Source organism: Oryctolagus cuniculus, chromosome 3, assembly GCF_051225735.1.
Source record: "Oryctolagus cuniculus isolate XC-2025 breed Fujian yellow rabbit chromosome 3, ASM5122573v1, whole genome shotgun sequence".
Taxonomy (NCBI): Eukaryota; Metazoa; Chordata; class Mammalia; order Lagomorpha; family Leporidae; genus Oryctolagus; species Oryctolagus cuniculus.
Genome location: NC_142869.1, coordinates 34,885,392 through 34,911,686, shown reverse-complemented (window position 1 = coordinate 34,911,686; position 26,295 = coordinate 34,885,392). Strand labels below are relative to the sequence as shown.

The 26,295-nt window shown below is 40.1% G+C and overlaps 1 protein-coding gene across 5 annotated transcripts in view; it reads left to right on the top strand.

Annotated features, from left to right (window-relative positions):
* The window catches only part of PARD3B (par-3 family cell polarity regulator beta), a 1,145,366-nt gene that overhangs the window by 579,700 nt on the left and 539,371 nt on the right, over window positions 1-26,295 (top strand). For all 5 annotated transcript variants that reach the window (XM_089330006.1, XM_089330005.1, XM_089330004.1 and 2 more), the window contains one exon: window positions 22,687-22,775. In XM_089330006.1, coding sequence (XP_089186132.1) covers window positions 22,720-22,775 — 56 coding nt within the window. In that variant the 5' untranslated portion in view covers window positions 22,687-22,719. The remainder of the gene's footprint in view (window positions 1-22,686; window positions 22,776-26,295) is intronic.

Genomic DNA, 26,295 nt, shown 5'->3' with positions numbered 1-26,295 from the left:
CCTGAACGTTTGTGTTTCAAACAATAACTATTATTTTCATCTTCTTTGTTCTTTATATCTCAAAGTTGCATTACTTACAGTGTCTTCCATTTTTTCTATCACATTGCACATTACTGACCTTACAACATTTTATGTTGTTTTTATATTTAGCATCTGTTTGTTTTACATTTGAGCTATATTTAAAGATATTTTATATTAATTCTAAGAATTAAGTATAACTGTATATTCCAATTATTTATAAAATACTAGGTTGAACAAACTACTAGTTCAGTATATTATGTAAGATAATGAATGCTGAAGTAAGCTCTAAAATGTGGTCCGAATTTTTCAATACAGAAAAGAATCTAAAGGGAATACTGGGAAACAATGAAAGGTCAAATTTAATGGCCTCTAAAGCTTGTGATGCTCTTGTTGACATAGAACATATTGCTGTATTAGTCACATAGCTTATTAGTAGGTATAGTTTACTATCACTCAGTGTAGATTCCAGCCCTTTAAGTGAAGGACAGCAGGTCTAATTAATTATGACATTTCTAGTCGCAATTAATTTACTGTTTAGAGAAAGCTTCAAAAAGTCCTATTGGGTTTTCCCTGGTTGACAGTAAATATTATAGAAATAATGCACTTTACAAAATAGGTATTGAAGTATAGCTCATTGAAAAGCCATAGAGTGCAGACATATGTACATGACAGGAGCGTTCTAAGTGGGATCTCTTGTGACCTCTTTATTTTCCATGAAGATGCTCATGCTGTAGGAGAGACAGGGAGTAAACCTGTGGTTTCTGTGGGAGCCATCGCAGAGGATTCTATGTATTTCCTGAGTCTGAGACCTCTGGTTGCACCTAGCTCTGCAAAATTTGGGTTGATTCTGTATCCATTGTTTTCCAATGAATATGTTTTTGAAAACTTCAGTTACCATGACCATTTTTTAGTTGTTACATGTTTTTGTCATTTTAAGGTAATTAATCACTTGCTGCTTTAATTTATGAGTATTCTCCTGCAATGGAGGAGATCTTGGGGGAACTTCCAAAGTATGAAGAGAGATATCAATTTCTAATCAGTATAGAGTCTGAGAGAAGGAAAGATTTAGAGCCAGCCCTTGCTTCCACCAGTGTAAAAGTCCCTGGATGAATAAACCCATAAGAGCTAGTGTGATTTTTCTGCATATCTTGCCCCTACAAGGACTAGGGATGAAATAAATTGCTCGGTTCAAGGAATAAAGTGATTCAAAACCAGATGCTTAGACCACTAAGCCATCCCTTCTGGCACCTTCTAAATCTTGGTGTTGTAAATATAGCAGACAACTGAAATTTAGATTTTAGATATGGACATTGTAGCAGTTCTCCTCTAGTTTTCATTGCTTAGAGTCTTAGGAGTGTTTTTAACAGTTCATATTAATGCAATTGCTGTCAAAATTAATTATGCATTTTGAGCCTTTTTTCTCATGTTTTAAAAACTCTAATGAGACTATTAATAATAAAAGTAAGGGAAAAGTATCTGAACTTAGAAGTGCATTGAGACAACAAATGGGAAATATTCTGAGTTTTGAGAAACAAAGTTTTGAGCTTTTTGGTTTCTTTTAAATTTCAGCATTAAAAACAAATCAAGTGTGTTCTTCCACTGCTTAGCATCCTTTGTCTATCAGATCATGTGCTCTCCATAAATTATTTGCTACTTCATTTTTTCCTTTTATACCAATTGAGTTATAGTGATCCTTAGGCTGAAGTGAGTCATAGAACATGGCTTTTATAATCCTCACAGCACCTTAGCTTTTTATAAAAGTTATTAAACATGCCATTTGATCTGTAAATGTTCTCTCCTTTTTCTTGCTGTCTCAGTATTAAAGCCAAAAAATGGTATTTTAGCAGATTCTTTACCTTTCATAAAACTTATTTCTGTAATGAGATTACTTGGGTAATGAAAGATGTACAGTGAAGAATTTGTTGAAATTGTACTGCTTTATATAACATTAGAGAAAAAGTAAAAGCTGATGTGAATGGTGATTTGAATCAAGGCATCCACCTGAAATAAATGTGACCACATTATGAGTATTAGCATTTCAGCATTTCAAATGGCAATATAATATCACCATTTTTAAAAATTCTTCCAAGTTTAAAATAACTCTGCCCACCATAGCTATTAAGGATAGGACAGAATGGATAAAGTATTGCACATGGATATCATGTGTTGACCAGAAGTCATGCCAAAGAAATCTTTAAGGCAAGTCTTCAAATGTGATGGTGGAATTATAGGAACAACAGGATTAAGCTACTTATTTTGTTCCATAGCAATTATAAATTGAAAGCTATTTTTGTGAGTAGGTATCCAAAGGAACATGATTCTGAGAGACAAGTGAATAGCATTGGGCTCTGAAGAGTTTGCAATTGCAAACCAAATGACTGGCAACTTTACCAAATGAGGCTGTAGCTCATGGCACTCACTAGTCTTCCCACTCACAGAGCCACACCCTGGGAAGTCATCATTAGCACCCTAATGGAAATGGAGGACAATAATAGAAACATACTCAGTGATGCATTTGACAATTGTGTGAAGTCAATTCTTTTAAGAGGGAAACAGAGTTTGAGCTTAATTGAGGAAATCAATTAAGATAAGACAAGAAGTCTAGATGTGTGAGCTCATTGAGGATTCAATTATTCAAGTGGATGGGAGGAAAATATATAGATTGGTATATTGCTTTGTAGAATAATCAGGTGTAATATGATAAGCTGAATTTGGGGGATGACTGACTTGCTTTGAAAACTAATGGAAAAATGGTCAATATTGCTCATTTTCAAGCCATTTGGACCATAAAAACAAAAATGGATAGGAAGATAGCAGTAGGCTCATTAAAAATCAGCTCTCAAATTTCACTATTTTAGATCAAAGTCTGAAAATAGTATACGATAAATTCACATCCCACTAATGAAAGAGTTATGGTTTAGAATTCTTCCTTTTCTAATAATTCTTATCTCTTTCTGCTTCAGCCTCTTTGTATTAGTAATATATATGTGTATGAATGACTGATGACTTTATAGTCCAAAATATATGGAATGGTGGAAACATGACACTCGTTTTATTTAAGAGTGGAATCCTTGAGCAGTAAAACATGTACCATTTGAATGAGACCCCCCATCCATCTGACTTGGGAAGTCAAGGTGAGCACAAATTGAATGTCCTGAATTCTTTTACCATCCATGGCACTTCAGCCTACTGCTGTTTACCAGCCACCAGATGAACATACATTGCTTTATTTCCACACTGAATCTCCATTTCCTGGAGTGAGTCAAGTGCAAGAAGTCTGTTATTTCATTTGTGTTCTTTTGCACCCACCATTACTTACCCTTATACTTTCTGCATGCATGCATTTCAACATTTAAGACAGAGCCAAAAGCCAAGATTCTTCATTGTCATATCTGTAATTTGATCATTTCTTCAAAGAAGTTCACCCATTGAAAGTTAGCCAATATATTTGATTATATAGAACTATTATTTTTGCTTCCTGATGCCATTCCCTCTGAAGAGCTATTAAATGCTGTGATTTTAGTCTGCTGTGATTGCCTCACAAGTGAAGAGGTCATTTGCTCTATTCTGTAGAGACATATCACCTGAGTGCCCTCAGATACAGTGGAAGTATTTCCCTTGTAATGAGAAGAGAAGAGAGGGTTTACATCACCACTCAGTTTAAAAACCCTTATCTGTCAAGAAGCATGCACTTTTCTAGGCAACCCTGGGAGTTCATTAAAAGTGTGAGGTTGCATCACTGATTAGACATGGCCAAGGGCTGGGGGATGGTGCTGTGGCAGAAAATGTACTAGAACAAGAATAAAATGAAAAAAAATTTTTTTTTTCTAAAAGAGGGAGGCTTTGATTAGTAAGATTTCTTTGTCATTGGGGATGCTGTTTTGTTGTGTCACTTAGCTTTGAGTAAGTGATCTGTTACAGGACTGATAAATAACTGCTTCATATTTTTCAACCATTCTCTTCTATTACCCACATCACTTATTAAAATATGGTTCAGGAAACATTCAAGGATTTACAACTATTAATGAACTGACAGTTATGTGACTAAGTTCAGTTTCTTTTTGGTTTGTTATTTCTGCATGCAATAAGGTAAAAGTGTGCTGGTCCTTTGGTAGGAACTTGGTTCTATAGCCAGTTTCTCAATCAGATGGCAAGCTCGGTGGTTTTGTTCATTCATTCCTTCATTTAATAAATAGGAGTATCCACTTAAACTAAGCTCATAAGACTCAAAGAGATGACCAAGGAAGTTTTGAAATGCCTTTCTCTCTTCCAACTTTGTAAGCTGGAAGCTCTATCAATCTTCGTGAGGATTTATTGAGTGTGAATGGTGTGTTCTTGAAGCCACTTGGAAGTGAAAGTGGGTCAGAGGTAACAGTGGTGTGCATGCCATGGAGAAAAGATTGATTTCATGATTTGGGAAAGTCCCGTATGAAGCTGGCCCATTGCCAGTGTAATCCTCCACCGCTTTTTGTTGCTTTAATTTCTTGCCCTGTAGAAAGTGCCCCAATAACTATGCCCATTTGGTATATCTAGCTGGGCTTCATGGACTAATGTGAACATCACATTTGGATTAAATCATGACAGTCAAATAGAAGGGATTTTTAACATCTGAACTAAGAATTCTGATTGCAGTGCACCTGTGCGTCACACTTCTAGTCATTGCCTGAGCAGGAGGGAAAGAGATGCCTCAAATCTGTCAAGTCCAGCCAATGAAATGAATAACAATAAAGATTCTGAGACATTTAGTACTCACAGTGTAAAGAAAAGTGTAAGATCTTTCACACTCATACTTTTTCACAGTTGCATATAGCCATAACAGTCACATAAATTCCATATGTACTGAACGCAAACCAAAGGCATAGGACATGTAATAATTTGTGATTTTGCCACAGCACAGTATGAATCAACCTGGGAGACTTGTGTGTGGGAGTGATGTATTGTCAAGGGGCTTCAGAAGAGATGGCAGCACTGGCTGACAGATTTTGAAAGAGGTATTTGTTTGCACTGTGCCTCTCATCTTCCTGTCAGTTCACAAGGGACTGGATGAGCAGGTGGGGTCAGTGTAATTCCCTGCCTGTATCCACTCAGGCTTTTATCTTGAGCAACCACCACCTGCCTTTCGCAGATATTGTCCTGTGTCACAATCACTGTTCACAGAGGAGTCTGTGGAAACATTTATCATCATTTGAGTACCACAAATCTCTTCTGATTCTGTCAAAGATAGGGGCTTAGATGAGCAGCTAAGTGTCAGTTTTTAACCTTGTGATAATAGTTGAGATTCGTTAATTTGAAATGCCCTAAAAGAACAGAATTCGATATGTACATGCATATGGGCATTTTTATTGGGAGAAGAACCATTTCTGTTGATAATTTTGCGAACTGTTTAGGTGAAGAATGGTTAAATTTTATTTGTATCTTCCCACATTGCACATGGCAAGGCTTTGAGGCTGAAGAAAGAATAGCAATGTTTCCAGGATCTGGCTGGTGTTCAGTTGAGTTGAATTATGCAGCAAGTGGTGGGAAGACTATTCATCACCATCTTCTCTCCAGCAACTTTGCTCCTCACTCCCCAGAACTAACTCTTTGGAGCAAAATAGTCACATGCTAAGACCGATGCTGGGCATAAAGTGGGCCCCCAGCAAGGGTCTGTAAACTGAATGATTCCTGTTTTGCTCTTGGGTTTGCTAGCCTGTTATTTCTCAATGGATTATATATTTCAATTCTGAAAAACATCTCTTTGTTGAATACTGAGGCATTAAGTCAGGAACCTTCCTTTGGCTTCCTATTGGTCTTCCTTTTAGTTACAGTTTCTGAAATAGGCTACGAACAGAAGATACTTCATATGTTTAAGGCATAGGATACTTTTGGAAGTGAAAATCACCCAGGAGGACAGTGAGAGATCAGACATGGCGAAGGGGCATGATACATAAATGATAACGATGGAGGAGGAGGAAGTGCATGATGACCGACCTCGGAAGGACAGGTAAAGACAGTGGGGAGGGAATGGTAAAGTGGGGTTGATGCAGGCTTCAGAACAGAAAACAGAAGATCCTAGTCCAGAAGCAACTCCATGATGGGAGCTGATAGCATGAAGAAAATGGACATGTCCCACTTCCTGTGATTGCCGAGAAAGTAGTTTCATTGGGGAAAGTCATGTTCATGCACATCAAACTAGCACAGAGACAACTTGAAGAAACTCTTGAGCTTGGGAATGAATTTCAGGGTGTTCTTGAGAATAGTGGAGGAGGAGGATTGTTTGGAGGTATTGGGGAGGTAAGGAGCCATCAAAGCATAAGGAAGCTGAAAGGGGAAAAAGTGTGAAAAGCGACAAATGTCCACCGGTGGTTATCAAGGAGCAGGTTAAGCCGCTGCTCGGTTTGCCCATCTTCCATATTGAGGTGGTGGTCTGACTCCTGACTACTCTGCTTCTCATCCAGCTCCCTGCTAATGTGTCTAGGAAGTAGCAGATTACAGATCACTTAAGTCTGTCGCTCCCCCTCTTCGTGGAGGAACGACACAGGACCCTGCGCTGTTCTTTTGTCTGCTCGGCCCTCCCCGGGTTTGCTGCTGGTTCTTCCCGGGTTGGCTACTGTCCCTTCCACCTCCGTGGAAGGGCAGTTCCCCCTGGCCACATTCCCCACTTCCGCAGGGGAGCGGCACACCGCCTGCCGGCTCTCTCGGGGGCTGCTCAGATGTTCCTTCAGATAGATGTTCCTCTTAGATGTTCCTGGTGCATGCCGTCTCTCTCCTCCTTCATAGTCCTCCTCTGCCAATCCTAACTCGGCTGCCCACATGCCGAGTATGCTGCTCTCCTCCAATCAGGAGCAGGTCCTGCTGCCTATTGGTTGAACTGGAGGCAGCTGTGCAGAAGCCGTCTCTCCCTACTCAGCGCCATATTGTGGGAGAGCAGATGCACAGAATAAGTCTTAATTCCAGTAACTCAGTCCAGTCCGGGTTGCTCCCCACAGATCCCCCTTTCTTTTTATTTTTTGGCGTTGATACGCGCCTGTCTTCGGTGTCCCGCGGCACACACTCTGCTCTGCTTGCTAGAGTTGCCCACAGGTGCTTACAAGTCCTATCAATCAGGCAAACCGAATCCGGGTCCTCTCTTCGCCATGTTGTGAGGAGGTTTTTAGGCGCTGATGCGTGCCTGAGTTCGGTGCCCTGCAGCGCATGCTCTGCTCTGCCTGCAGGTGCTTACAAGCCCTAGCAATCAGGCAAACCGAATCCAAGCCTTCTCATTGCCGTATTGTGGGGAGACTTATTGGTGTTGATAACGTGCCTGTCTTCGGTGACCTGCGGCGCATAAGCTGCTAGCCGCCCGCAGGTGCTCATCGCCTCACTAATCAGGCAGACCGAATCCAAGCTCTCTCATTGCCATGTTGTGGGGAGGCCTTTCTATTTCTCTATTTCTCTATCTCCGGGCATTCCTATTTCTCCCATTTTACTTCTATCTTCCAGCATTCCTATTTCTCTCATTTTACTTCTAAACTTCTGTTTCTCTTATCCCTGCGGCTTCCCGGCGGCGCCCGCCCCGAGGCTGCTTCTCGGCACCTCGCCCCGTGGCAGCTTCACGGCTCTGCGCAGCTTCCCGGCGCCTTGCCCCGCCGGTGGGTTCCCGGCTCTGCGCGCACGCTCCGCGGTCTCCACGCACTTCGCGCCCGCACCACGGCCTCGCGCCAGCCCCGGCGTTCCCCATCTATTCACGCCCCGTGCTCTCTCTGCACGCGGCGGCTTCCGCGAATGTTTCCGCCACCACCGGCATTCAGTCCAAGTTCCCCGGACTAACCTGGCGAATTCCAACCTGGCGGCCCACGTCTCTGCCTCTGGTTCCAGATTTTCGCCTTTTGCTCCCCGGGCTGACTTGAAGAATTCCAAGCTGGCTTAAGTCTTCGCCTCGGCCTGCACTCGTGGCTTCATCCTCCCTAACATTTTTCTCTACCCGGTATGTTTCCCTAAGTTTTCTTCCAACAGTATTCCTCCCTCATTTCTCCTGGCCTCTCCCCACAGTCCGTATCCAAGTCTAAGTTTCTTATAGGTTTCACTTTCACTTTCAACCTGCAGTCCGTATCTGATTCTAAGTTTCTTCTTGCTTTCACTTTAAATCCTAACTTCTTTCCCACAGTCCGTATCCAAGTCTATGCCTAGGCTTTCAATAGCTTCTTCCGGCACCTTTCTCGTCCGGCTTTCCCTAGGCTGTTTGCTAGTCTCTCTCTCCGATATTTTCCACTTCTTCCCATTTCTTCCCTCCTAAGTTTCCTATCCGAGTCACGGCACCATTATGTCGCTCCCCCTCTTCACGGAGGAACGACACAGGGCCCTGCGCTGTTCTTTTGTCTGCTCGGCCCTCCCCGGGTTTGCTGCTGGTTCTTCCCGGGTTGGCTACTGTCCCTTCCACCTCCGTGGAAGGGCAGTTCCCCCTGGCCACATTCCCCACTTCCGCGGGGGAGCGGCACACCGCCTGCCGGCTCTCTCGGGGGCTGCTCAGATGTTCCTTCAGATAGATGTTCCTCTTAGATGTTCCTGGTGCATGCCGTCTCTCTCCTCCTTCATAGTCCTCCTCTGCCAATCCTAACTCGGCTGCCCACATGCCGAGTACGCTGCTCTCCTCCAATCAGGAGCAGGTCCTGCTGCCTATTGGTTGAACTGGAGGCAGCTGTGCAGAAGCCGTCTCTCCCTTCTCAGCGCCATATTGTGGGAGAGCAGATGCATAGAATAAGTCTTAATTCCAGTAACTCAGTCCAGTCCGGGTTGCTCCCCACAAAGTCTCTGTCCACCAGTGTGGGAGATCTGAATGCTATTCTAGGCTCCTGGCTTTGGCTTGACCCAACCCTGGTTATTGCAGTCATTTGGAGAGTGAACCAATGAATGAAAGATTCTCTCTCTCTCTCTCTCTGTCTCTGTGTGTGTGTGTGTCTGCTGTTTTTCTGTCACTCTGCCTTTCAAATAAATAAGTCAATAGCTGAATAAATAAATAAATCTTTTAAAAAGAGTTGTTTCCACCTTGGTTCACAATTGGGTATAAAGAAATGAGATAGTTGGAAGAGGACAGGAATGTAGAACAGGCATTCAGAATGCGCTGTGCTGTGATGGTGGGCCTTGCTCACATTCTGGCCTCACATGGAAGATTCTCACCTCAATCAATAGTCTCCAGTCTGGAAATTCGTGTTCTGCAGATTTTAGCATTACAGTGTCCTTTCTTAGCTGACAAGAGCTGAATCAATTCTAGCTTCCAGGGACTGTAGAACTTAAAAGGTCTTAAATATTGGTTTAAATACATTTTATAAATATGAAAGTTTTTAATTACTTAAATAAAAAAGAGCATATATAAAGAAACACAACCAAGCAAGTACAATCCAGTGTATTCTAGTTTACTTCAATTACTTCAATCCATAAATAAAGATTAGCTCTCAATTGTACTTTAAATTCTCCTGCCAGAGATGCCTCTGGCAGTGGTTCCAGCTCACTTGCAGCTTTGAATGCAAAGGCAGTGTCATATTCATCTTTGAATCCCCCCCATGGAGTTTAGCATACTACTCTGCGCATTGAGCTTGCATAATCCTGTGCACATCATAAATATTTTTTTTCTATTGAAAGTTACCTAAGAGCCTTTAAGGGAAAGGAAAGACTCTCTTTATTCAGCAGACACCTCTGGAGTGGGATGTTTGTTGTGTTTCAGCCCTGTGCTAAATGACAGGATATCAAGATGGATGAGATAGACTCCCCACTTTCAGGGTCTCAGAGCGAAGCAAGACAGACAGACCAATAAAGCAAGCATTGCCTGCCTTACATCAGTGCCATGGCAGAGCTTGCACATGGCACCAGTGTGGCCCTGAAGAGGGAGACTGGGTGTGTACAGAGTGCTCAGAGAGAGTGGCCCATGCTGACTGAGGGCGGAGGGACAGCTTTGCACTGGCCAGGCAGGCAAGGGAGTTCTAGACATCTGACCTACCTGGGTGCTTAAGGGACATCTATTCTGTTGCAAGCACTGTTCCAGGGTTTTAGGATGTGTCACAGAACACATCAGATAAAAGTCCCTGCCTTCCTGCAGTTTATCTCTGTTGGAGATTCACCCAATGAGATCTTTTTTAGTGGGGCAGCTCCTCCCCATTCCCTTCAAGCTCTGTAAGAGTCATAAATAGAAGGCATTTACATTTAAATAGAAATGCATGGTGGGTTCCTTAAAATCAGAATGTATTCTGATATAACTGTAGCTACTTTTGCAGAATTTTTCCCAATTCTTTGTTGTGTTTTTGTATCTTTGCTTGAAAAACAAACCTTTTGCTAGCTCCTACTCCTACTCATGACTACAGCTAATCTCAGTAATTCAGAGCTCTATATCTCATTCAAGCTGTGTTTCCTCATATGGTAAGAACCTAGAATGGTGTAGCTGGCTCTGGATCACCCCAGCTTCTCTCCATACGGTTGCTTATGCCTCTCCTACTGTTCCTCATTCTTCACATATGTTACGGTAAGGATTGCTTCAAACACACCTTAGATTGTTGAGAAAATCCTTCTCCAAATTGTTTATTTTCAGTCAGTCTCCTAACATAAGCTAGTGAGATAGTTTTTGAAACCAGAAGCCTCCAATAAAGGTGGGAGGAAGTGAAATGCAAGAATGACAAAATGAATGGCAAAATGATTGTGTGGAAAGACAGATGGAGGTCATGGGAGAGAAACAAGTACAAGTGGCGAGCAGAGGGGAGTTTGGACCTGGAAGAGAAGAGAGAGAAATGCTTACAGAATGTAGGCAATAGCAAGACTTTCTCAAACACTCCTTGAACATGCCTTATTCATGAGCTAAGATGGGTTGTAAATTTGGTTTTCCATCTGACAATTCTAAAAGAATTTTCAACATAGACTTTTGGCTTCAATAAATTTTGAGAATTTTTAAGAGGTACCACTAAACTAAATACACATACAAACTGGTGCCCCCCCCCTTTTTTTCTTCTGAAACAACTATGTCATTGGTTTGTGCATTCCGAATTTTCAGCAGTACGTATTCATAGGGAAGATATTCCTAGTGGAGACCAGCAGGGTGTTATGCCTCTGCCTGCATGAGTGAAATGCACATGCAAACGAAAAGAATGTCTTTAATAGGGAATCCTTTGAGCTCTTCTCTCTCTGAACCAAATCTGAACTTTGTATAGCTTTGCTTGAATGTATGTGGCCCATTTACTGGCATCAAAGATGATTGAAATGTATCTTAGCTAGCAAAATGAAAGTGTTTAAGCATGAAATATTTTGTAATGCCTGAATTATCCCAACCTCCCTCATCCTCTTTTTTTTTTTTTTTTAAACGTTGCCAGCATCATTAGGTGATGATTTGTAATTATAAATGAGATCAAACTGTCCATTTTGGCAGACCTGGATTCTAAATATTTAAGAAGATGGTGTGGTTTAAATAGGGAGATTAAGTGGAAGAGAAGCAGATGTTTACGATACCTTTGATCATATATTTTATGATGGTAGCATGATCCAGAACAGACCCTGTGGGAGCTGCTGTGCTCTTCACTATCTACCTCTCAGCAATGAATGACAATGTACCTACCTATCCAGTTTCAGCACTTGTAATGCACTCAACGATGTAGAAAAGCTTGGGGAAAAGGAGCTGGAACTGGGTAGGGGTAATAATCTGATTGTACATGCAAATGATGAGTCAAACATGTTTGTGTTGCTCTTGTATTTGTAAAAATATAGTTTTCTACTTCTATTTTTAGCACTTTTGATATGTGTTGAGTATGAGAAAGAAACAGTGGATGTTAAAAGAGGGGGTGCAAATCATGTAATGTATATGAATGGAATTGACATTTTGAGCTTTGATTATTTATATTCCTTGTCTTTACTCTCGAGGAGCAGTGTTTTTTCTACTTACTACTTGTGGAATTCTTGATTTGGTGGAGAGTTAAGCTTAAGATTATGAAATAAACTAAAAGTATGGCATTGTAAAAATTAAAAGAAAATAAGGAAAGAGGATGAGAGGGCAGGAAGGAGGATAGGATAGTAGTACCACTATGCACTTAAATCTGTATATATGAAATACATGAAATTTGTTCATTTAAAAATTGCATTAAAAAAGAGGGGGTGAAGAATTGCCTCATGGGACTTTTGATCTTCTACATTTGTGAAAGTTTTAAAGCAGCCTTTGCAAGAACATATCCACGTGGGGAGCAGCATGCCCAGTGGCGATCAGCAGTGCGCAGGGCTGATAGAGTGCTGACCTTGAAATGAGTGGCGATTTGCACTCCTTTTTGATACCTAAGAGAGGTTGGTTAATGTGTTCAGTTCGCTCATCTCCAAACAAAACAGAATATCACGGTCCCTTTTTTGCAAATTCATAGCCATGCTGTGAAACTGGTAACTAGCTCGGTATGTAAAAAGCATGCCTCTTTAAAGATTTTTGTTAAACATTTTGTCTGTCTTCTCAAGTACAAATCACAGTAGTGGGAAATGTTCAAAATGAACTCTGTGCTGATTGATAACCATGAGGAAGAAAAGGAAGTAGCCAAGAAAAGATCATAGAGACATGAAATGGAAAGGTACAGATGGAGGATTTTAGTTTATTTCAGGTACCCTTTACTTCATGCCTCAAAAGTTGTGTAGAAATCAGTATGTTAAGAAAGTATAAAAGTGTGGCCACTAGGACAGTTTGCTTCTTTTTTTTTTTTTAATTTTATTTAAGGTATACTAACTTCATGCATTTCATATATACAAATTTAGGAACATAGTGATTCTTCCTACTGCACCTTCCCTTCTGCCCACACTTCTTAAGGGAAGCTTTACAAGAGAATGTTTCTTCAAATACTCCTTAATTTACTTGATGGAGAATGTTTTATGTGTGTTTCTTCAGTTGAGATTTGCCTGACTTATTCTTTTGTGAACCTTCGCTAAGTACTATTACATTTCATGCATGAAGTGGACCTTAGAAATCCTCCTGTGCCCATTATACAGATAACGACAGGGCCAAGAGATTGCTTTTCTTGTCACTCAGGAAGGCAGTCATAGAACTAGTTTTGGAACTGTGTCTCTCTTGTCTTGGGTCAGAGCTTGCTTTTATGGTTATACTATGGCTTACCCTTTTATTTTTGGGGTGGTCACTGAATGCAACTCTTCTTTGTCTTTAATTTACATAAAAGGAAAAAGTTTCATATATTTCATAGATACAGTTTTTTTATTTTATTTTTATTTATTTAACAGGTAGAGTTATAGACAGTGAGAGTGAGAGACAGAGAGAAAGGTCTTCCTTCCGTTGGTTCACCCCCCAAAATGGCCGCCACGGCCGGAACTGCGCTGATCCAAAGCCAGGAGCCAGGTGCTTCTTTCCTGGTCTCCCATGCGGGTGCAGGGCCCAAGCACTTGGGCCATCCTCCACTGCCTTCCAGGGCCACAGCAGAGAGCTGGACTGGAAGAGGAGCAATCGGGACTAGAACCGGCGTCCATATGGGATGCTGGCGACGCAGGCAGAGGATTAACCAAGTGAGCCACGGTGCTGGCCCCTCATAGATATACTTGATACTTCCCACACTACCTCCCCCTTGTACCCACTCTCCCTTCTCTTTTTCTTATTTTTCTGTTAATTTTTACAATGGCATATTTTAACTACCTTACAATTTCAAGCTTAATCCTCTATTAAATAAAGAATTCAACAAGTATAAAGTAGAAAAGCCAGTATTCCACAAGAAGAAGCCAGTTCCAAAAAAATCATGTTTTCCCTGTTGTGGTAATTAACATACCGAGTATAAAAATATAATCTATATGAGCAAAATTAACACTTTGCAATTATCGTATGTAGCCCTCATCTATACTCTTTTTTTATTTTTTATTTCTTTTTTGACAGGCAGAGTGGACAGCGAGAGAGAGAGAGACAGAGAGAAAGGTCTTCCTTTGCCGTTGGTTCACCCTCCAATAGCAGCTGCGGCCGGTGCGCTGTGGGCAGCGCACTGCGCTGATCCGATGGCAGGAGCCAGGTACTTCTCCTGGTCTCCCATGGGGTGCAGGGCCCAAGCACTTGGGCCATCCTCCACTGCACTCCCGGGTCACAGCAGAGAGCTGGCCTGGAAGAGAGGCAACCGGGATAGAATCCGGTGCCCTGACCAGGTCTAGAACCCGGGGTGCTGGCACCGAAGGCGGAGGATTAGCCTAGTGAGCCAAGGCACCAGCCAACATCTATATACTTGAGTGCAACTCTTAAGATGCCATTTGGATTGAGTGCATCCCATATTAAAGCATCTGAGAATGAGTCCTGGCTCTGCTCACTACTGATTCCAGCAGGTGATGGCTCAAGTACGTGAGTCTCTACCACCCATGTAGGACCCCCAGATTGAGTCCCCAGCTCCTGACTTCAGCCTGGCCCAGCCCTGACTGTTGGAGGCATCTAGGGTGGAAACCAACTGGTGGAAGATCTCCCTCTGTCTCTCTGCTTCCAAAAGAATAAGAAGAAATAAATAAATTTTGAGGATCATTGCTAAATTTACAAAAACTAATAAAATTATTTTTATTCAACCTGTTGAAATCATTCAGCATCTGTTGGACACAAACCAGATGTACAAAAGGTGTGGCTCGCACTAAATTGTGGTGACTCTCAATGGAATTTAACCTGTGCAGTATGTAATCCACAACTCCGTGATGCCTGAGGAAACAGTTAACTAGAAGATCTTGACTTTTATGCATTTTACAAAGGTCAGAATTGTTTAAAGCCAATCCAGTTGTATGCCATATGCATAAAGATTACTTATCCCAATTGCTAAGTATTGTGTGTGTGTATATGTATGTTCACACATGCTCCCTGTAAATGAAGATTTTGATCTAGCCATTTGAAGGGAATTGTTTTGCCTATGCCCAAGATAGTAAGGCAATAGTTAGTATTGATGATCTAATTAATTGTGTTTGAAGAAAAATTATTTTTAAAATGCAATTATTAGAGCTCAATCTTAAAAATAATGAATCGATTGATTGTTTCTATGCAAATAATTCCTTATAATGTCTCATCATATGATATTTTTTGCTTACCTGGTTTGCCTAAAATCAGTGAAGAGATATTGCAAGGCAAATATAGTTATGCTTGCATTCAAAACAAAATCTCAGGGCACCGGTGTCTTAAGTAATCTTAGTTCTTTCTTTTTCCTCAGTTTCATTTGGACAAGGCAATCTTTGTGCACTTGGATATGTTCATGTACAGTATTGAAATAGGAATGCCAAGACATCACTTGGGATTGTCATGAATATGCGCTAGTATATGTGAAATATTTTGACATCTTTTAAAGAAAGGTGATGTGTATTCAAGATATTATTATTTTTGTTAATATCACTGAAAAAAATCCATAACAAATGATAAAATCAGGAATCTTTAAGTCAGCAAGTACATACCATGGTTCACAGAAGTAGCAATGAATTGAGAAGCAAGGATTCTGGATTGTGGCTTTATCATCATCTCAATATGCAAAAGGAAATAGTCATTGCATCTTTCTCTATCTCATTTTCCTTATGCATCAAATGAGTTGACTAGACTAGCTCATCAGCACATTTTTTCCAGGGTTAATTAACATTGTTTTAGGACTTTGCTTGCAGACTGTAGATCTGCACTAAGCACTATAAGGCAGTGTTTCAAAGTATGGCTGCTGGCCTAAAAGCAGCAAGAACTGGTAGAAATATAGATTCTCTGGCCTCACTCCAGACAACTGTGTCAGAACCATGAGGGCAAGGCCCAGCAATCTGCATTACCGCAGGGCTCCACGTGATTCAAACCCATGGTAAAGTTGAAGAGTTACTGTCAGAAGGGGCCCAGCATAGTGGCATAAAAGCCAGAATCTCATGTTGGCACCAGTTCAAGTCGTGGCTGTCCCATTTCCAAAGCAACCCCTCCTAATGTACCTGGGAAGGCAATGGAAGATGGCCCTAGTGGGTGGGCCCCTGACAATCATGTAGGAGCCCTGGAAGGAGCTCCTGTCTTCTGAGTTTGGCCTGGCCCAACTTCAGCCATTGTGTTCATTTGGAGAGTGAACCAACAGATGGACAATCTCTTTCTCTCTCTCTCTCTCTCTTTCTCCATCTCTCTCCCCTTCTCCTGCTCCCTCTTCCTCTGTCCTTCCCTCTTTCTCCATAACTCTGTCTTTCAAATAAATAAATATATGTAACTTACTAAAAAAAGTCACTTTAAGAAAAGGAACACAAATGCATAAGTATTCCTTAAGCATCTTGTAATTTAGCATGTTTTAAATCTAATTATTTTGCCAAAAATCTAGATATATAGGAATAAAATCTAATGGCCAACGGTGTTGAAGTATGTGCGCATATGTGTGTGTATGGTAAGTTGTGGGCACATTAAATTGCTAAGATTGAAATAGGGATGGTATGTATCCAGTTAAGTGAGAGATTTCCCATGGGAAGACATGGCTCATGGCATGAAGAATATATATTAGGCGAAGTCTGAGTAACAGTGTTTGACTACAAAAATGCATGGTAATTTCATACGTGCGCTTATCAAATGCAGTTTGTTTTTACTTTAGCACAGATATTTTTGTTGGGAATAGTAAAAACAAATATTCTGAAATTATGCCCAGAATTTTAATTTTAAAATTTACATGATGTTTATGTATGAGCACCAGGCACATTCAAATCTTCTCTGTATAATTTTTCTATTACTCTCATTCTAAAATTCATGTGCAATTTCAAAAGAAACTTGTAGTTGCCTTTTCAGAATGCAAATCTTGTCTTAAAATGCACCTAAGCTTTTGAAACATGACTCACAGTTAAAATTTTGTAGGCAAGTGGTTTCACTTATGGCTAAAAATGTATTAAAGGAGAAGAAAATAATGAAGGCCATATATTATCACCTGTGAGTCAAAAGAAGCCATCTATTGATAAACAGGGCATCTCTTTCAGTTCTCATCTGAGGAATGAAAAGCCGAACTATAAAACTGTTTTTAATTTTGTTTTGTAGCTACGGCCGACCAAGGAAATGCAGTTAGAATCTGGGCAACATTTTTTCCCAACAATTTTATCAAGAAGGTGACGTTTCTTTGGAAATGTGTAACTTAATGATGTTTCACAATGAAACACATTCTTGTGTGACATCAGTGACTCGTATAACTGTGAAACATGAAATGATAGCCTGGTGCCGACACCATGATCGCTCCTGAACACGGGGGTGGCCCTCCTGGTGCCAGGCCCTTTGCATACAACCTGTGAGCACTTGCTAGCAGTTGTTAGCGCCAGTGCTAACCAAATGTAAACACCTTTACTTCCCAGCTGCTGCTAATTGGTTTGGGAATATTTATGTAAGTGTTGATTTTAAAGCTAAAAATAGTGCATCGATGTTTAAATCCAACTCAATCTGGCTGTCAGAAATGCTCCCGTAATCTGAACGTGTTGCTAAAAATGTTCACTTTTCAAAAATTGTAGTAATTAAACTTGGCTGTCGTGAGAGTCACATAGGATCCGTTCCCTCCTATGATAGAAGAAGGGAAGGACACGTGTCTTATGGGTCTCGGTGCATTTGGCAAGCCATGATTCCCTGCTGAACTTTGTTGGGTTGTAGAAGACTGAATTGTGGACAAAAGAGGAGACAAAATAAATTTTGAAATAGCTTTATACTTTGTAATCTGTGCAACTGGCCATATCTATCTATTTTAAGTTACATTAAAAATAGAAATTGTCAGGCATGGAAAGCCAAGACACTGGCAAAAAAAAAAAAAAATGACCAAAATGAAAGATCTCTGAGGGTGAGATCCCGGTGGAAAGGAGGGGCCATCAAAGAAGGAGGTACCCTTCTCTGAAGGGAGAAGAGAACCTTCACTTTGATTATGGCCTTGTCTAAATAAGGTTGGAGTTCGTGAACTCAAGAGGCTTCCATAGCCTTGGCAGCTCAAGAGCCTTAGGTGATCATTGATGTCATAAATAAGAGTGTCAATTCTTAACTACAGGAGTCACTGTGCACTTGCTCCCCATGTAGGACCTCTGTCCTTAATGTGCTGTACAATGAGAATTAATGGTAAAACTTGTCTTCAAACAGTACTTAGCACTTTGTGTGTCTGTGTGGGTGCAAACTGTTGAAATCTTTACTTAGTATAGAGTTGATCTTCTTTATATAAAGATAATTAAAAATGAATCTGCATGAAGAATGGGATGGGAGAGGGAGTAGGAGGTGGGACGGTTTGAGGGTGGGAGGGTGGGTATGGGGGGAAGAACCACTATAATCCAAAAGTTGTACATATAAAATTTATATTTATTAAATAAAAGCTTAACATAAAAAATAGAGATTATAATACTTTTATTATTAAAACTACAGAGCCTCCAACACTTGTTTCTCTAGAGTACATTGGAGGATTTGATATCACATAATTAATTCAAACCTAAAGGGCAGGAAATATGGAGGTTGCTCAGTACCAGTTGCTTGTACCCTAGTTCTTCATAATCAGAGTTGTTTTTACCTCATTTTTCCAAATTTAAAAGTCATTTTGCAGATTTTTTTCAAAGTTATTTAAGTATGCTATGAGAAGTAATATCATTTTCATTTTTTTTTTGGTATGTGTGATTTTGTGACTCACCATGTCACCCTGTAATTTAGTGAAGGAAAAAAAAAATTTAAGTACTCTTAAATTATCACTTGTCCATTATTTGCTAATTTGGGGGAAAAGTGTTTCCATGTTCACTATTAAAAATAAGCTGCCTTTGTCCTTAAGTCTTGAAGCACTGTGCTGCTACAGTGTTGTTGTGGTCAGTTTGGAATTGGCTTATGTCCTTGTAGGATGCCCAGTCATCTGTCTGCCTGACCCATGTCTAGAGAATACCAGAGTTCTGTTACTGCCATGTATAGAAATGATTCTGGCAAGTGACAAATACGGCCCATTAGTTGAGGTGATAAACTAGATAGTACCATTTTGATAGCTAAGGCAATACAAAGAGGTTTTTTGTTTGTTTTTAAATGCTATTGTGAAAACAGAACTCCTGTCTTGGACATTTAAGTCTGTGAATGAGTGTGCATTTTTTTCTTGGACTTATTTATTTATTTGAAAGTCAGACTTACACAGAGAGAGAAGGAGAGCCAGAGAAAGAGAGTTCTTCTATCCACTGGTTCACTCTCCAATTGGCCACAACAGCTGGAGCTGCGTTGATCCGAAGCCAGGAGCCTGGGCCTTCTTCCCACAGGGGTGCATGGGCCCACGGACTTGGGCCATCCTCCACTGCTTTCCCAGGCCACAGCAGAGAGCTGAATGAGAAGTAGAGCAGCCAGGACTCAAATCTGTGCCCCTATGGGATGCCAGCACTGCAGGCGGTGGCTTTACCTGTTATGCCACAGTGCCATACCCAAGTGTTCATTTTTCAGTCTGTAGTTATCGACATGATTGCTCTAGAAGTGCAGTCATTCAGGATTGCTCTGCAACAGATGATCACATTGCTTTTGAATTGTAATTGACATTGCCATAGGCCAGGGACACTAAGAATGTTGTCAACATAAATAGAACCTTTCCTTGCCATGCCAACAGAACCGGAAACCTTGCATAATGTGGATCTGGACCAGAAAGGGTATTATTTTCTTCCCTTTGTTAAGAATAAACAAGAAAGCTGCATTTGGAATAGAGAGCAAAGAGGCAAAAATAGATAAGTTAAAATTTTATGACAAATGTTCCAATTTTCTTTGACACCCTGGGGATATATATTCATGCATAATTATAAAACCAGAAAGAACATTCTTTTTAATTAGCTGCCACTGTTACCTGTACATGGGTTAGAGGACTATATTAAGATAATATTACTCTCCAACTTTATCTGTAGATTCTATGTGATTCCTATCAAAAACCCAGCTGACTTTTTTTAGAAATTGACAATGTGATTCTAAATTTCTTATGAAAATGTTAAATACCCAGAATAACCAAAATATTGAAAACAAAGAACAAAGGAGGAAAACTCGTATCCTGATATCAAAACTTAGTACAGAGCTATAATACTTAACACTGTATAGTATGGGACTATGGATAAACATATAGATCAAAGGAATAGAATTCAAGAGTACAGAAAAAAAAACTCTTACATTTTTGACCAATTTATTTTTTTACAGGGTGTCAAGATAGTAGAATGGGAAAAGAATAATCTTTTTAACAAATCATTCTTGCATACCTAGATATCAACATACAAAAAAATGAATTTGGACCCCCTACCTTACATCATAGGTAGAAATGAACTCAAAATCATAATAGACCTAAATGGTTAAGAACTAATAGTAGGCCGACACTGTGGAGTAGTGGGAAAAACCACACCACTTGCAGTGTCAGCATCCCATATGGACACCAGTTCAAGACTCAGCTGCTCCACTTCCAATCCAGCTCTCTGGTGTGGCCTGTGAAAGCAGTGGGAGATGACTCAAGTGCTTGGGACCCTAAACCCACATGGGAGACACAGAAAAAGCTCCTGGCTTCTGACTTCAGATCGGCCCAACTCCTGCCATTGCAGCCATCTGGGGAGTGAACCAGTGGATGGAAGTTATCTCTCTGCCTCTGCAACTCTGCCTATCAAATAAATCTATCTTAAATAAATAAATAAATAAATAAAACTCTTAGGAGAAGACATAATAGAAATCTATGTGACTTTGTATTAGGGCAGTGTTTCTTAGATCCAATGCCAAAAATCACAAACAAGAAAATAAAAGTGAATTGGAACTCATCAAACTTAAGAACTTTTCTACTTTAAAAGACACATCCCAGGGGTCGGCACTGTGGCATACTGGGTTAAGCCAACGTCTGCAGTGCCGGCATCCCATAGGAGCTCTGGTTCAAGACCCAGCTGCTCCACTTCCAATCCAGCTCTCTGCTATGGTCTGGGAAAGCAGTGGAAGATGGCCCAAGTCCTTGGGTCTCTGCATTCACGTGGGAAGGCCTGGAGGAAGCTCCTGGCTCCTTGTTTCAGATCAGTGCAGCTCTGGCCATTGGGGCCATCTGGAGAGTGAACCAGTAGATGGAAGACCTCTCTCTCTGGCTCTCCTTCTCTCTCTGTGTAAGTCTGACTTTCAAATAAATAAATACAATCTAAATAAATAAATAAAAGATACATTCCAAAGGTCTGAGTCCTCTTTCTGGGTGATGACAATGTTCCAACAGTAGATAGGGGTATACAGTGAGTATACTAAGAAATAGTGAATTATACTTTAATTATACTTTTTAAAAGGATGAATTTTATGTTATATGAATTATATCCCAATAAGTCTGTTGTTACAAAAATCAATGTACTTTAAAGCTCCACTCAGGAGGATTGCTGCTGCAGACCCCATGATGTCCCTATATTTTGACTACAATCCCTTGAGAAGTCCTTGAACTTCCCAGCCAAGCACTTGTAGGTCTCTGATTCACCAAAACCAGGGAAAACAATAAATGTTTCTATCTACTAAGATTGAGGTGATATATTATGGAGTATTAGAAAACTAGTTCAATGACTTCTGTGTGTTGTGCCCTTGACATACAGAAAAGTAGACGCACGTTATGTCTGGGTGAGACGTAGATAAGAAAGTTAATGATTGTGGCATAAACCGGGTCATCAAGTATCTTGACATTTGTGATAATGAAAGCTTCCAATATTTTTTAAATTTATCCATTTAAGAAGTTTTGTAATGTGTCCAATACTGGGCTAAAAGCAAAAGACTTTTTTATTTTCTTTTAAACTCAATTCACTACAACAAAATGCTTCAGCTCTGGCTGTGTCTTGTTTTCTTCGGGGTATTATCCTGAGTCTCTCATGTCTAACCTCGTCAGCCCGTGTATTGCCTTACCTTTTTGTTGAAATGAAGCCTTCAGTTCCACGAACGCTCAGTTTATAGGTGTGTTTTCGATCATGGCTTCTTCTCTATGTGGTTTATTGTTTCAGTGACACTGGAGTCATGAATACCAATTTACTTGTGATTCTCCTTCTGACGAGTGGGGAATGCACAGAACTGCCCTATTAAAGGAGAACTAATTTCTTCCATAAAGGGGGTGGCATCAGGCATGCTTTCTAGAACCTAGGCTCTCCCGTCCTCTACTTCTCTGGGTAATGTCTAACTCAGCTTCACCTCTCTCCTGGAGTACAAGACCTCTTCCACCCTCATGCGTCTCTGTAGGGGAAGAGTGCTTACCATGTTAGAAAGTGTTAGAGTCTCTCTTTGGTAAAGATCATCCTCACAATCAGTCTCATGGCAGAGTAAGAACTCCAGATTTTTCTTTCTGCTGTGTTATTGCTACATTGGGACAGAAGTAACTGCCAGGCAGCACTTTTTTTAATGAATTTTACTTCCTTTAAGTGTTAATATTGCAGGGTTTGCAAGCTAATGTGGTTTACTAAAGCTAATACGTTGACTCCTGTCATTGGAGCCTTCCCTTTGGTACTTGCCTCACTGGTTTAAATCACTCAATCCCCAAAGCCAATGGTTGAGTAGCAGGAAGCCAACTGGAGTATTCCAAAGCTCTTAACATATTACCTTGTGTAAACGGCCCATTTGAGTATTTCAGAAACCAAACAGTAGAGAAAAGACCATTAAAAGCACTCAAAAGATTAACACCTGTTTCGAGCCTTTAAAGAAATTGGAGCATACTGTCTACACACAGAGTAAAATCATTTTCTCTCCCATGTTGAGACATTTCATTCACATTTTCAGTGCTGTCTGTGTAGCTTCTACATCTTTATGGGTCTGTTTCCCTACAGGATTCCACGCAGAGCTTGGAAGACGGAGAAATTATGAATGGTGTACAGACTGAACTGCCAGTATCACCAAAAACTAAAGATGTATCAAGGTATTTTTTTCTTAGTGATAAGAGGAAGATTTTTATTTCAATTTTTTGTTTGTTTCTTTAATAGTTTGTAAGTCTTTTAACTTTATGGGAAAGATCAATGTAAGTAGAATGATAAAGTAGAACATGCCCCAATTCTATCATGAATTATTCTTTCCCCTTGTTTTCACATGAGATGTGAGAATTTACTGAGAAACTTACACAAAAATGATCCCCAGTCTTTCTAGCTCTCTTCAACAACGAGGATTTTAATTCCTTTTTCTTAATTATGTTTCAACAAAAGTTTAAAGTGAACATTTCAGAGTTCATGGTAGTTGAGTGTTTGACCTAGCTCTGTTGGTGTTTTGCTTAATAATCTTGTAATCCACTAGTCAGGATTCTTCAGGTGTTTAGTGAAGGGACTCCTTATTTGAAAGCAGTTTCGCTGGTGTCTCCCAATTCAGAGTAAACATCCCTAATCTGAAAATCCAAAATACTTCAAAATTTGAAACTAGTTTGAGTGCCAACATGATAGATACCACAAGTAGAAAATTCTGCAGTTCACCCTATGTAATTGACTGTTATCAAAGTGTGGATATACTAAAAGTATTGCATAAAATTACCATCAGGTTCTATGTGTGCAAAATATTCATAAAACATAATTGAATTTCACATTTTATGGCCCCATGCCCCCATTATCTCAATCACACACACACACACACACACACACCCCAAAATCCAAAAAATTCCAAAATATGAGATTCCTATGATCTCAAACATTTATAATGATGGGTACTAAACCTGTACTTTTTTTGCTTTGCACTAATTTTCAACACAATGGCTATCTAGTCACTGCCTATGTTCAAGTCATAGCTCCGCTATTTGTTACTAATTCTGTGAACCTAGGCAAGTTGCTCACCTCTTTTCCTTTACTGTCTGCACTGTAAAATGTAAATATTATTAGAACCTTCATCATAGGTTACTGTGAGGACCAAATGAGGTAGTATTCTAAAACCCTTTGCACGGTGATTGCATAAGAGTAAATCCCATGAGCATTTGCTATTGCTACTGCTATTGCCATCATTATCTCTATTATTATTATTATTATCACAAGTATTTTTCTTAAGTTACTTCAAATTTAGCATATGGAAAATACCGTCATATTAATAGATGGTGCAGTTTGGCATTAGAAGGTGATGCTACCAAGACTGGTAGTCATTCATTCAGTCAATTTATTACTTTCATTAAGTCTGGTTCCTAATAGATGCCAAATTTGTGCATGAAATTAGCTCTTTTATTTTGAAAAAAGTAGATGATCAGCCATTATTACTCTATTGTGTGGACTCTCCTCAAACTTAAAATTTATAGCCATATGCCCACACTTCATCTTTATTTAGATTGTTTCTTTGATTAATGAGCTGTACAGTATTAAAATTTGTTAACTAAAATCTCCAGGATGCTGTCTTTTGAGAAGCTTGGTAAGATTTGCTTTTGGAGTAGGAATAATGAATTGTAGTATTCTTACTCTATTTGGCTTTAATTTCATGTGTTTAAGGTTAGGTTTTTGAAAAGGTGGCTAACATCTAGCCAAGTGTTCTGTGGACACTCATCATAGACTAAATAATTGTTTGATTTATGGCTGCATGAACAATTTAGCTAATCTGTTTCCAGGTGTAGGGAATGGAGAAAAATAGAGTATAGGTATTTTTAGAAATTCTTTAATTATATGTCTATGTTTATTTTGATAATGATTATCAGTACAGGAATTTTGCATGAATTTTATCTCGTTTAGTAAGTCGAAGTACTGAAATTCAGAGCAGTTAATTAACAGCAAGAGCCTCAATCTACATCTACTATTGTTGTCTATCAGCCCATTGCTTCTAAAATTACCTGTTGTGTGTACCTTCCCTAAGTCCCTACTGTTTTACTTCATGCTATGTAACTAGGGCTAGATTTCATGTAGTGAGCCCAGCTAGAGGAGAAGCATGGCAGAAGTCAGTTTGAGGTCCAGTTCACAAAGTCGCATGTGTAAAAATCTGCAGCCCTTGCAGACTGTGCGCTGGGAGATGATGAGAATAGCTTAACAGCATAGAAAGCACGGTTGACCAAGGAAGGCTTGTAGGTTATCATTCTAAAAGGGGATGTTGTCTCTAGTGCATGGGATGATGACAAAACAAAGAGAAATTAGGAAGCCACTTACAAGAGATCTACATGATTTATATTCTCTGGGGCATGAAGGATCAGGCATTTCATATGACTATGAGCATATTTCTGTGTAAGTGGCATTGAAGCTAAGTAAATTATTTGCAGAGTCTAGTTCAAAATAGCTTGAAACTGCTTCATGCTCAAGCCTTTGTTACCTCTCAGCTAGACTGTTGCAGTAACTTGCTTTGTTATCTTGAATATCAAGTTCTCCTTATTCTGACACCACATATTGCTACTGGATAAAAATTTCTAAACCTTAGCATTTATCAAATGATCCCAAGTCCAAACCTTTTGATTTAGATAAGTGCTAGGTTTGAATACTGGTTCGACTGCATACTGCCTGTACAGTATTGGACTAGTTATTAGCCTCTTTAGAATATTTTTGTCTCATATAAAGTAAATATCATGATCACAGAGATTATTGTGAAGATTAAATGAGATATATTACAGGCCATTGACTTAGTACAATGCAAAATGAAAGGCTGGATAAGCATGAATTGTTATTGCAATTATTCTAACTATTTGTCATTCTCCCAAATAAGACTATAAATCCTCCAAAGGGTTCCTGACATCTAATACAGGTCTTGGATTGTAATGGGGGCATATTTGTTGAGTGAATAACTAAATGAATATAGCACATTGGCCCATAAATCATAAGCACAATGATTAACTGCTCACCCATTAGTCACACAAACATCTTTATTTTAAGAAAAACAGTATAAAGGAAGTTTTCCTGTTAGTCTCATATATTTCTTGTGAGCATTACTCAATTTGCTTTGATCTTAAAAATACAACAAAGCAAGAGCTTTCTCTTGTTTCTGTTTTTTTTTTTGTTTGTTTTTTTTTTTTTTTTTTTTTTTGACAGGCAGAGTGGACAGTGAGAGAGAGAGACAGAGAGAGAAAGGTCTTCCTTTGCCGTTGGTTCACCCTCCAATGGCCGCCGCTGCAGCCGGCGCACCGCGCTGATCCTGGCAGGAGCCAGGAGCCAGGTGCTTTTCCTGGTCTCCCATGGGGTGCAGGGCCCAAGCACCTGGGCCATCCTCCACTGCATTCCCTGGCCATAGCAGAGAGCTGGCCTGGAAGAGGGGCAACCGGGACAGAATCCGGCGCCCCAACCGGGACTAGAACCCGGTGTGCCGGCGCCGCAAGGTGGAGGGTTAGCCTATTGAGCCACGGCGCCGGCTCTCTTGTTTCTGTTTTATTTATATTTTGAGCTTTGTGCTTTTCTTTAAATAGCAAGCAATGTTGCATTTTTGTGGCATAGCATGTTAAGCCACTGCTTGCAATGCTGGCATCCCATATTGGAGTACCAGTTTGAGTCCTGGATCCTCTGCTTCCG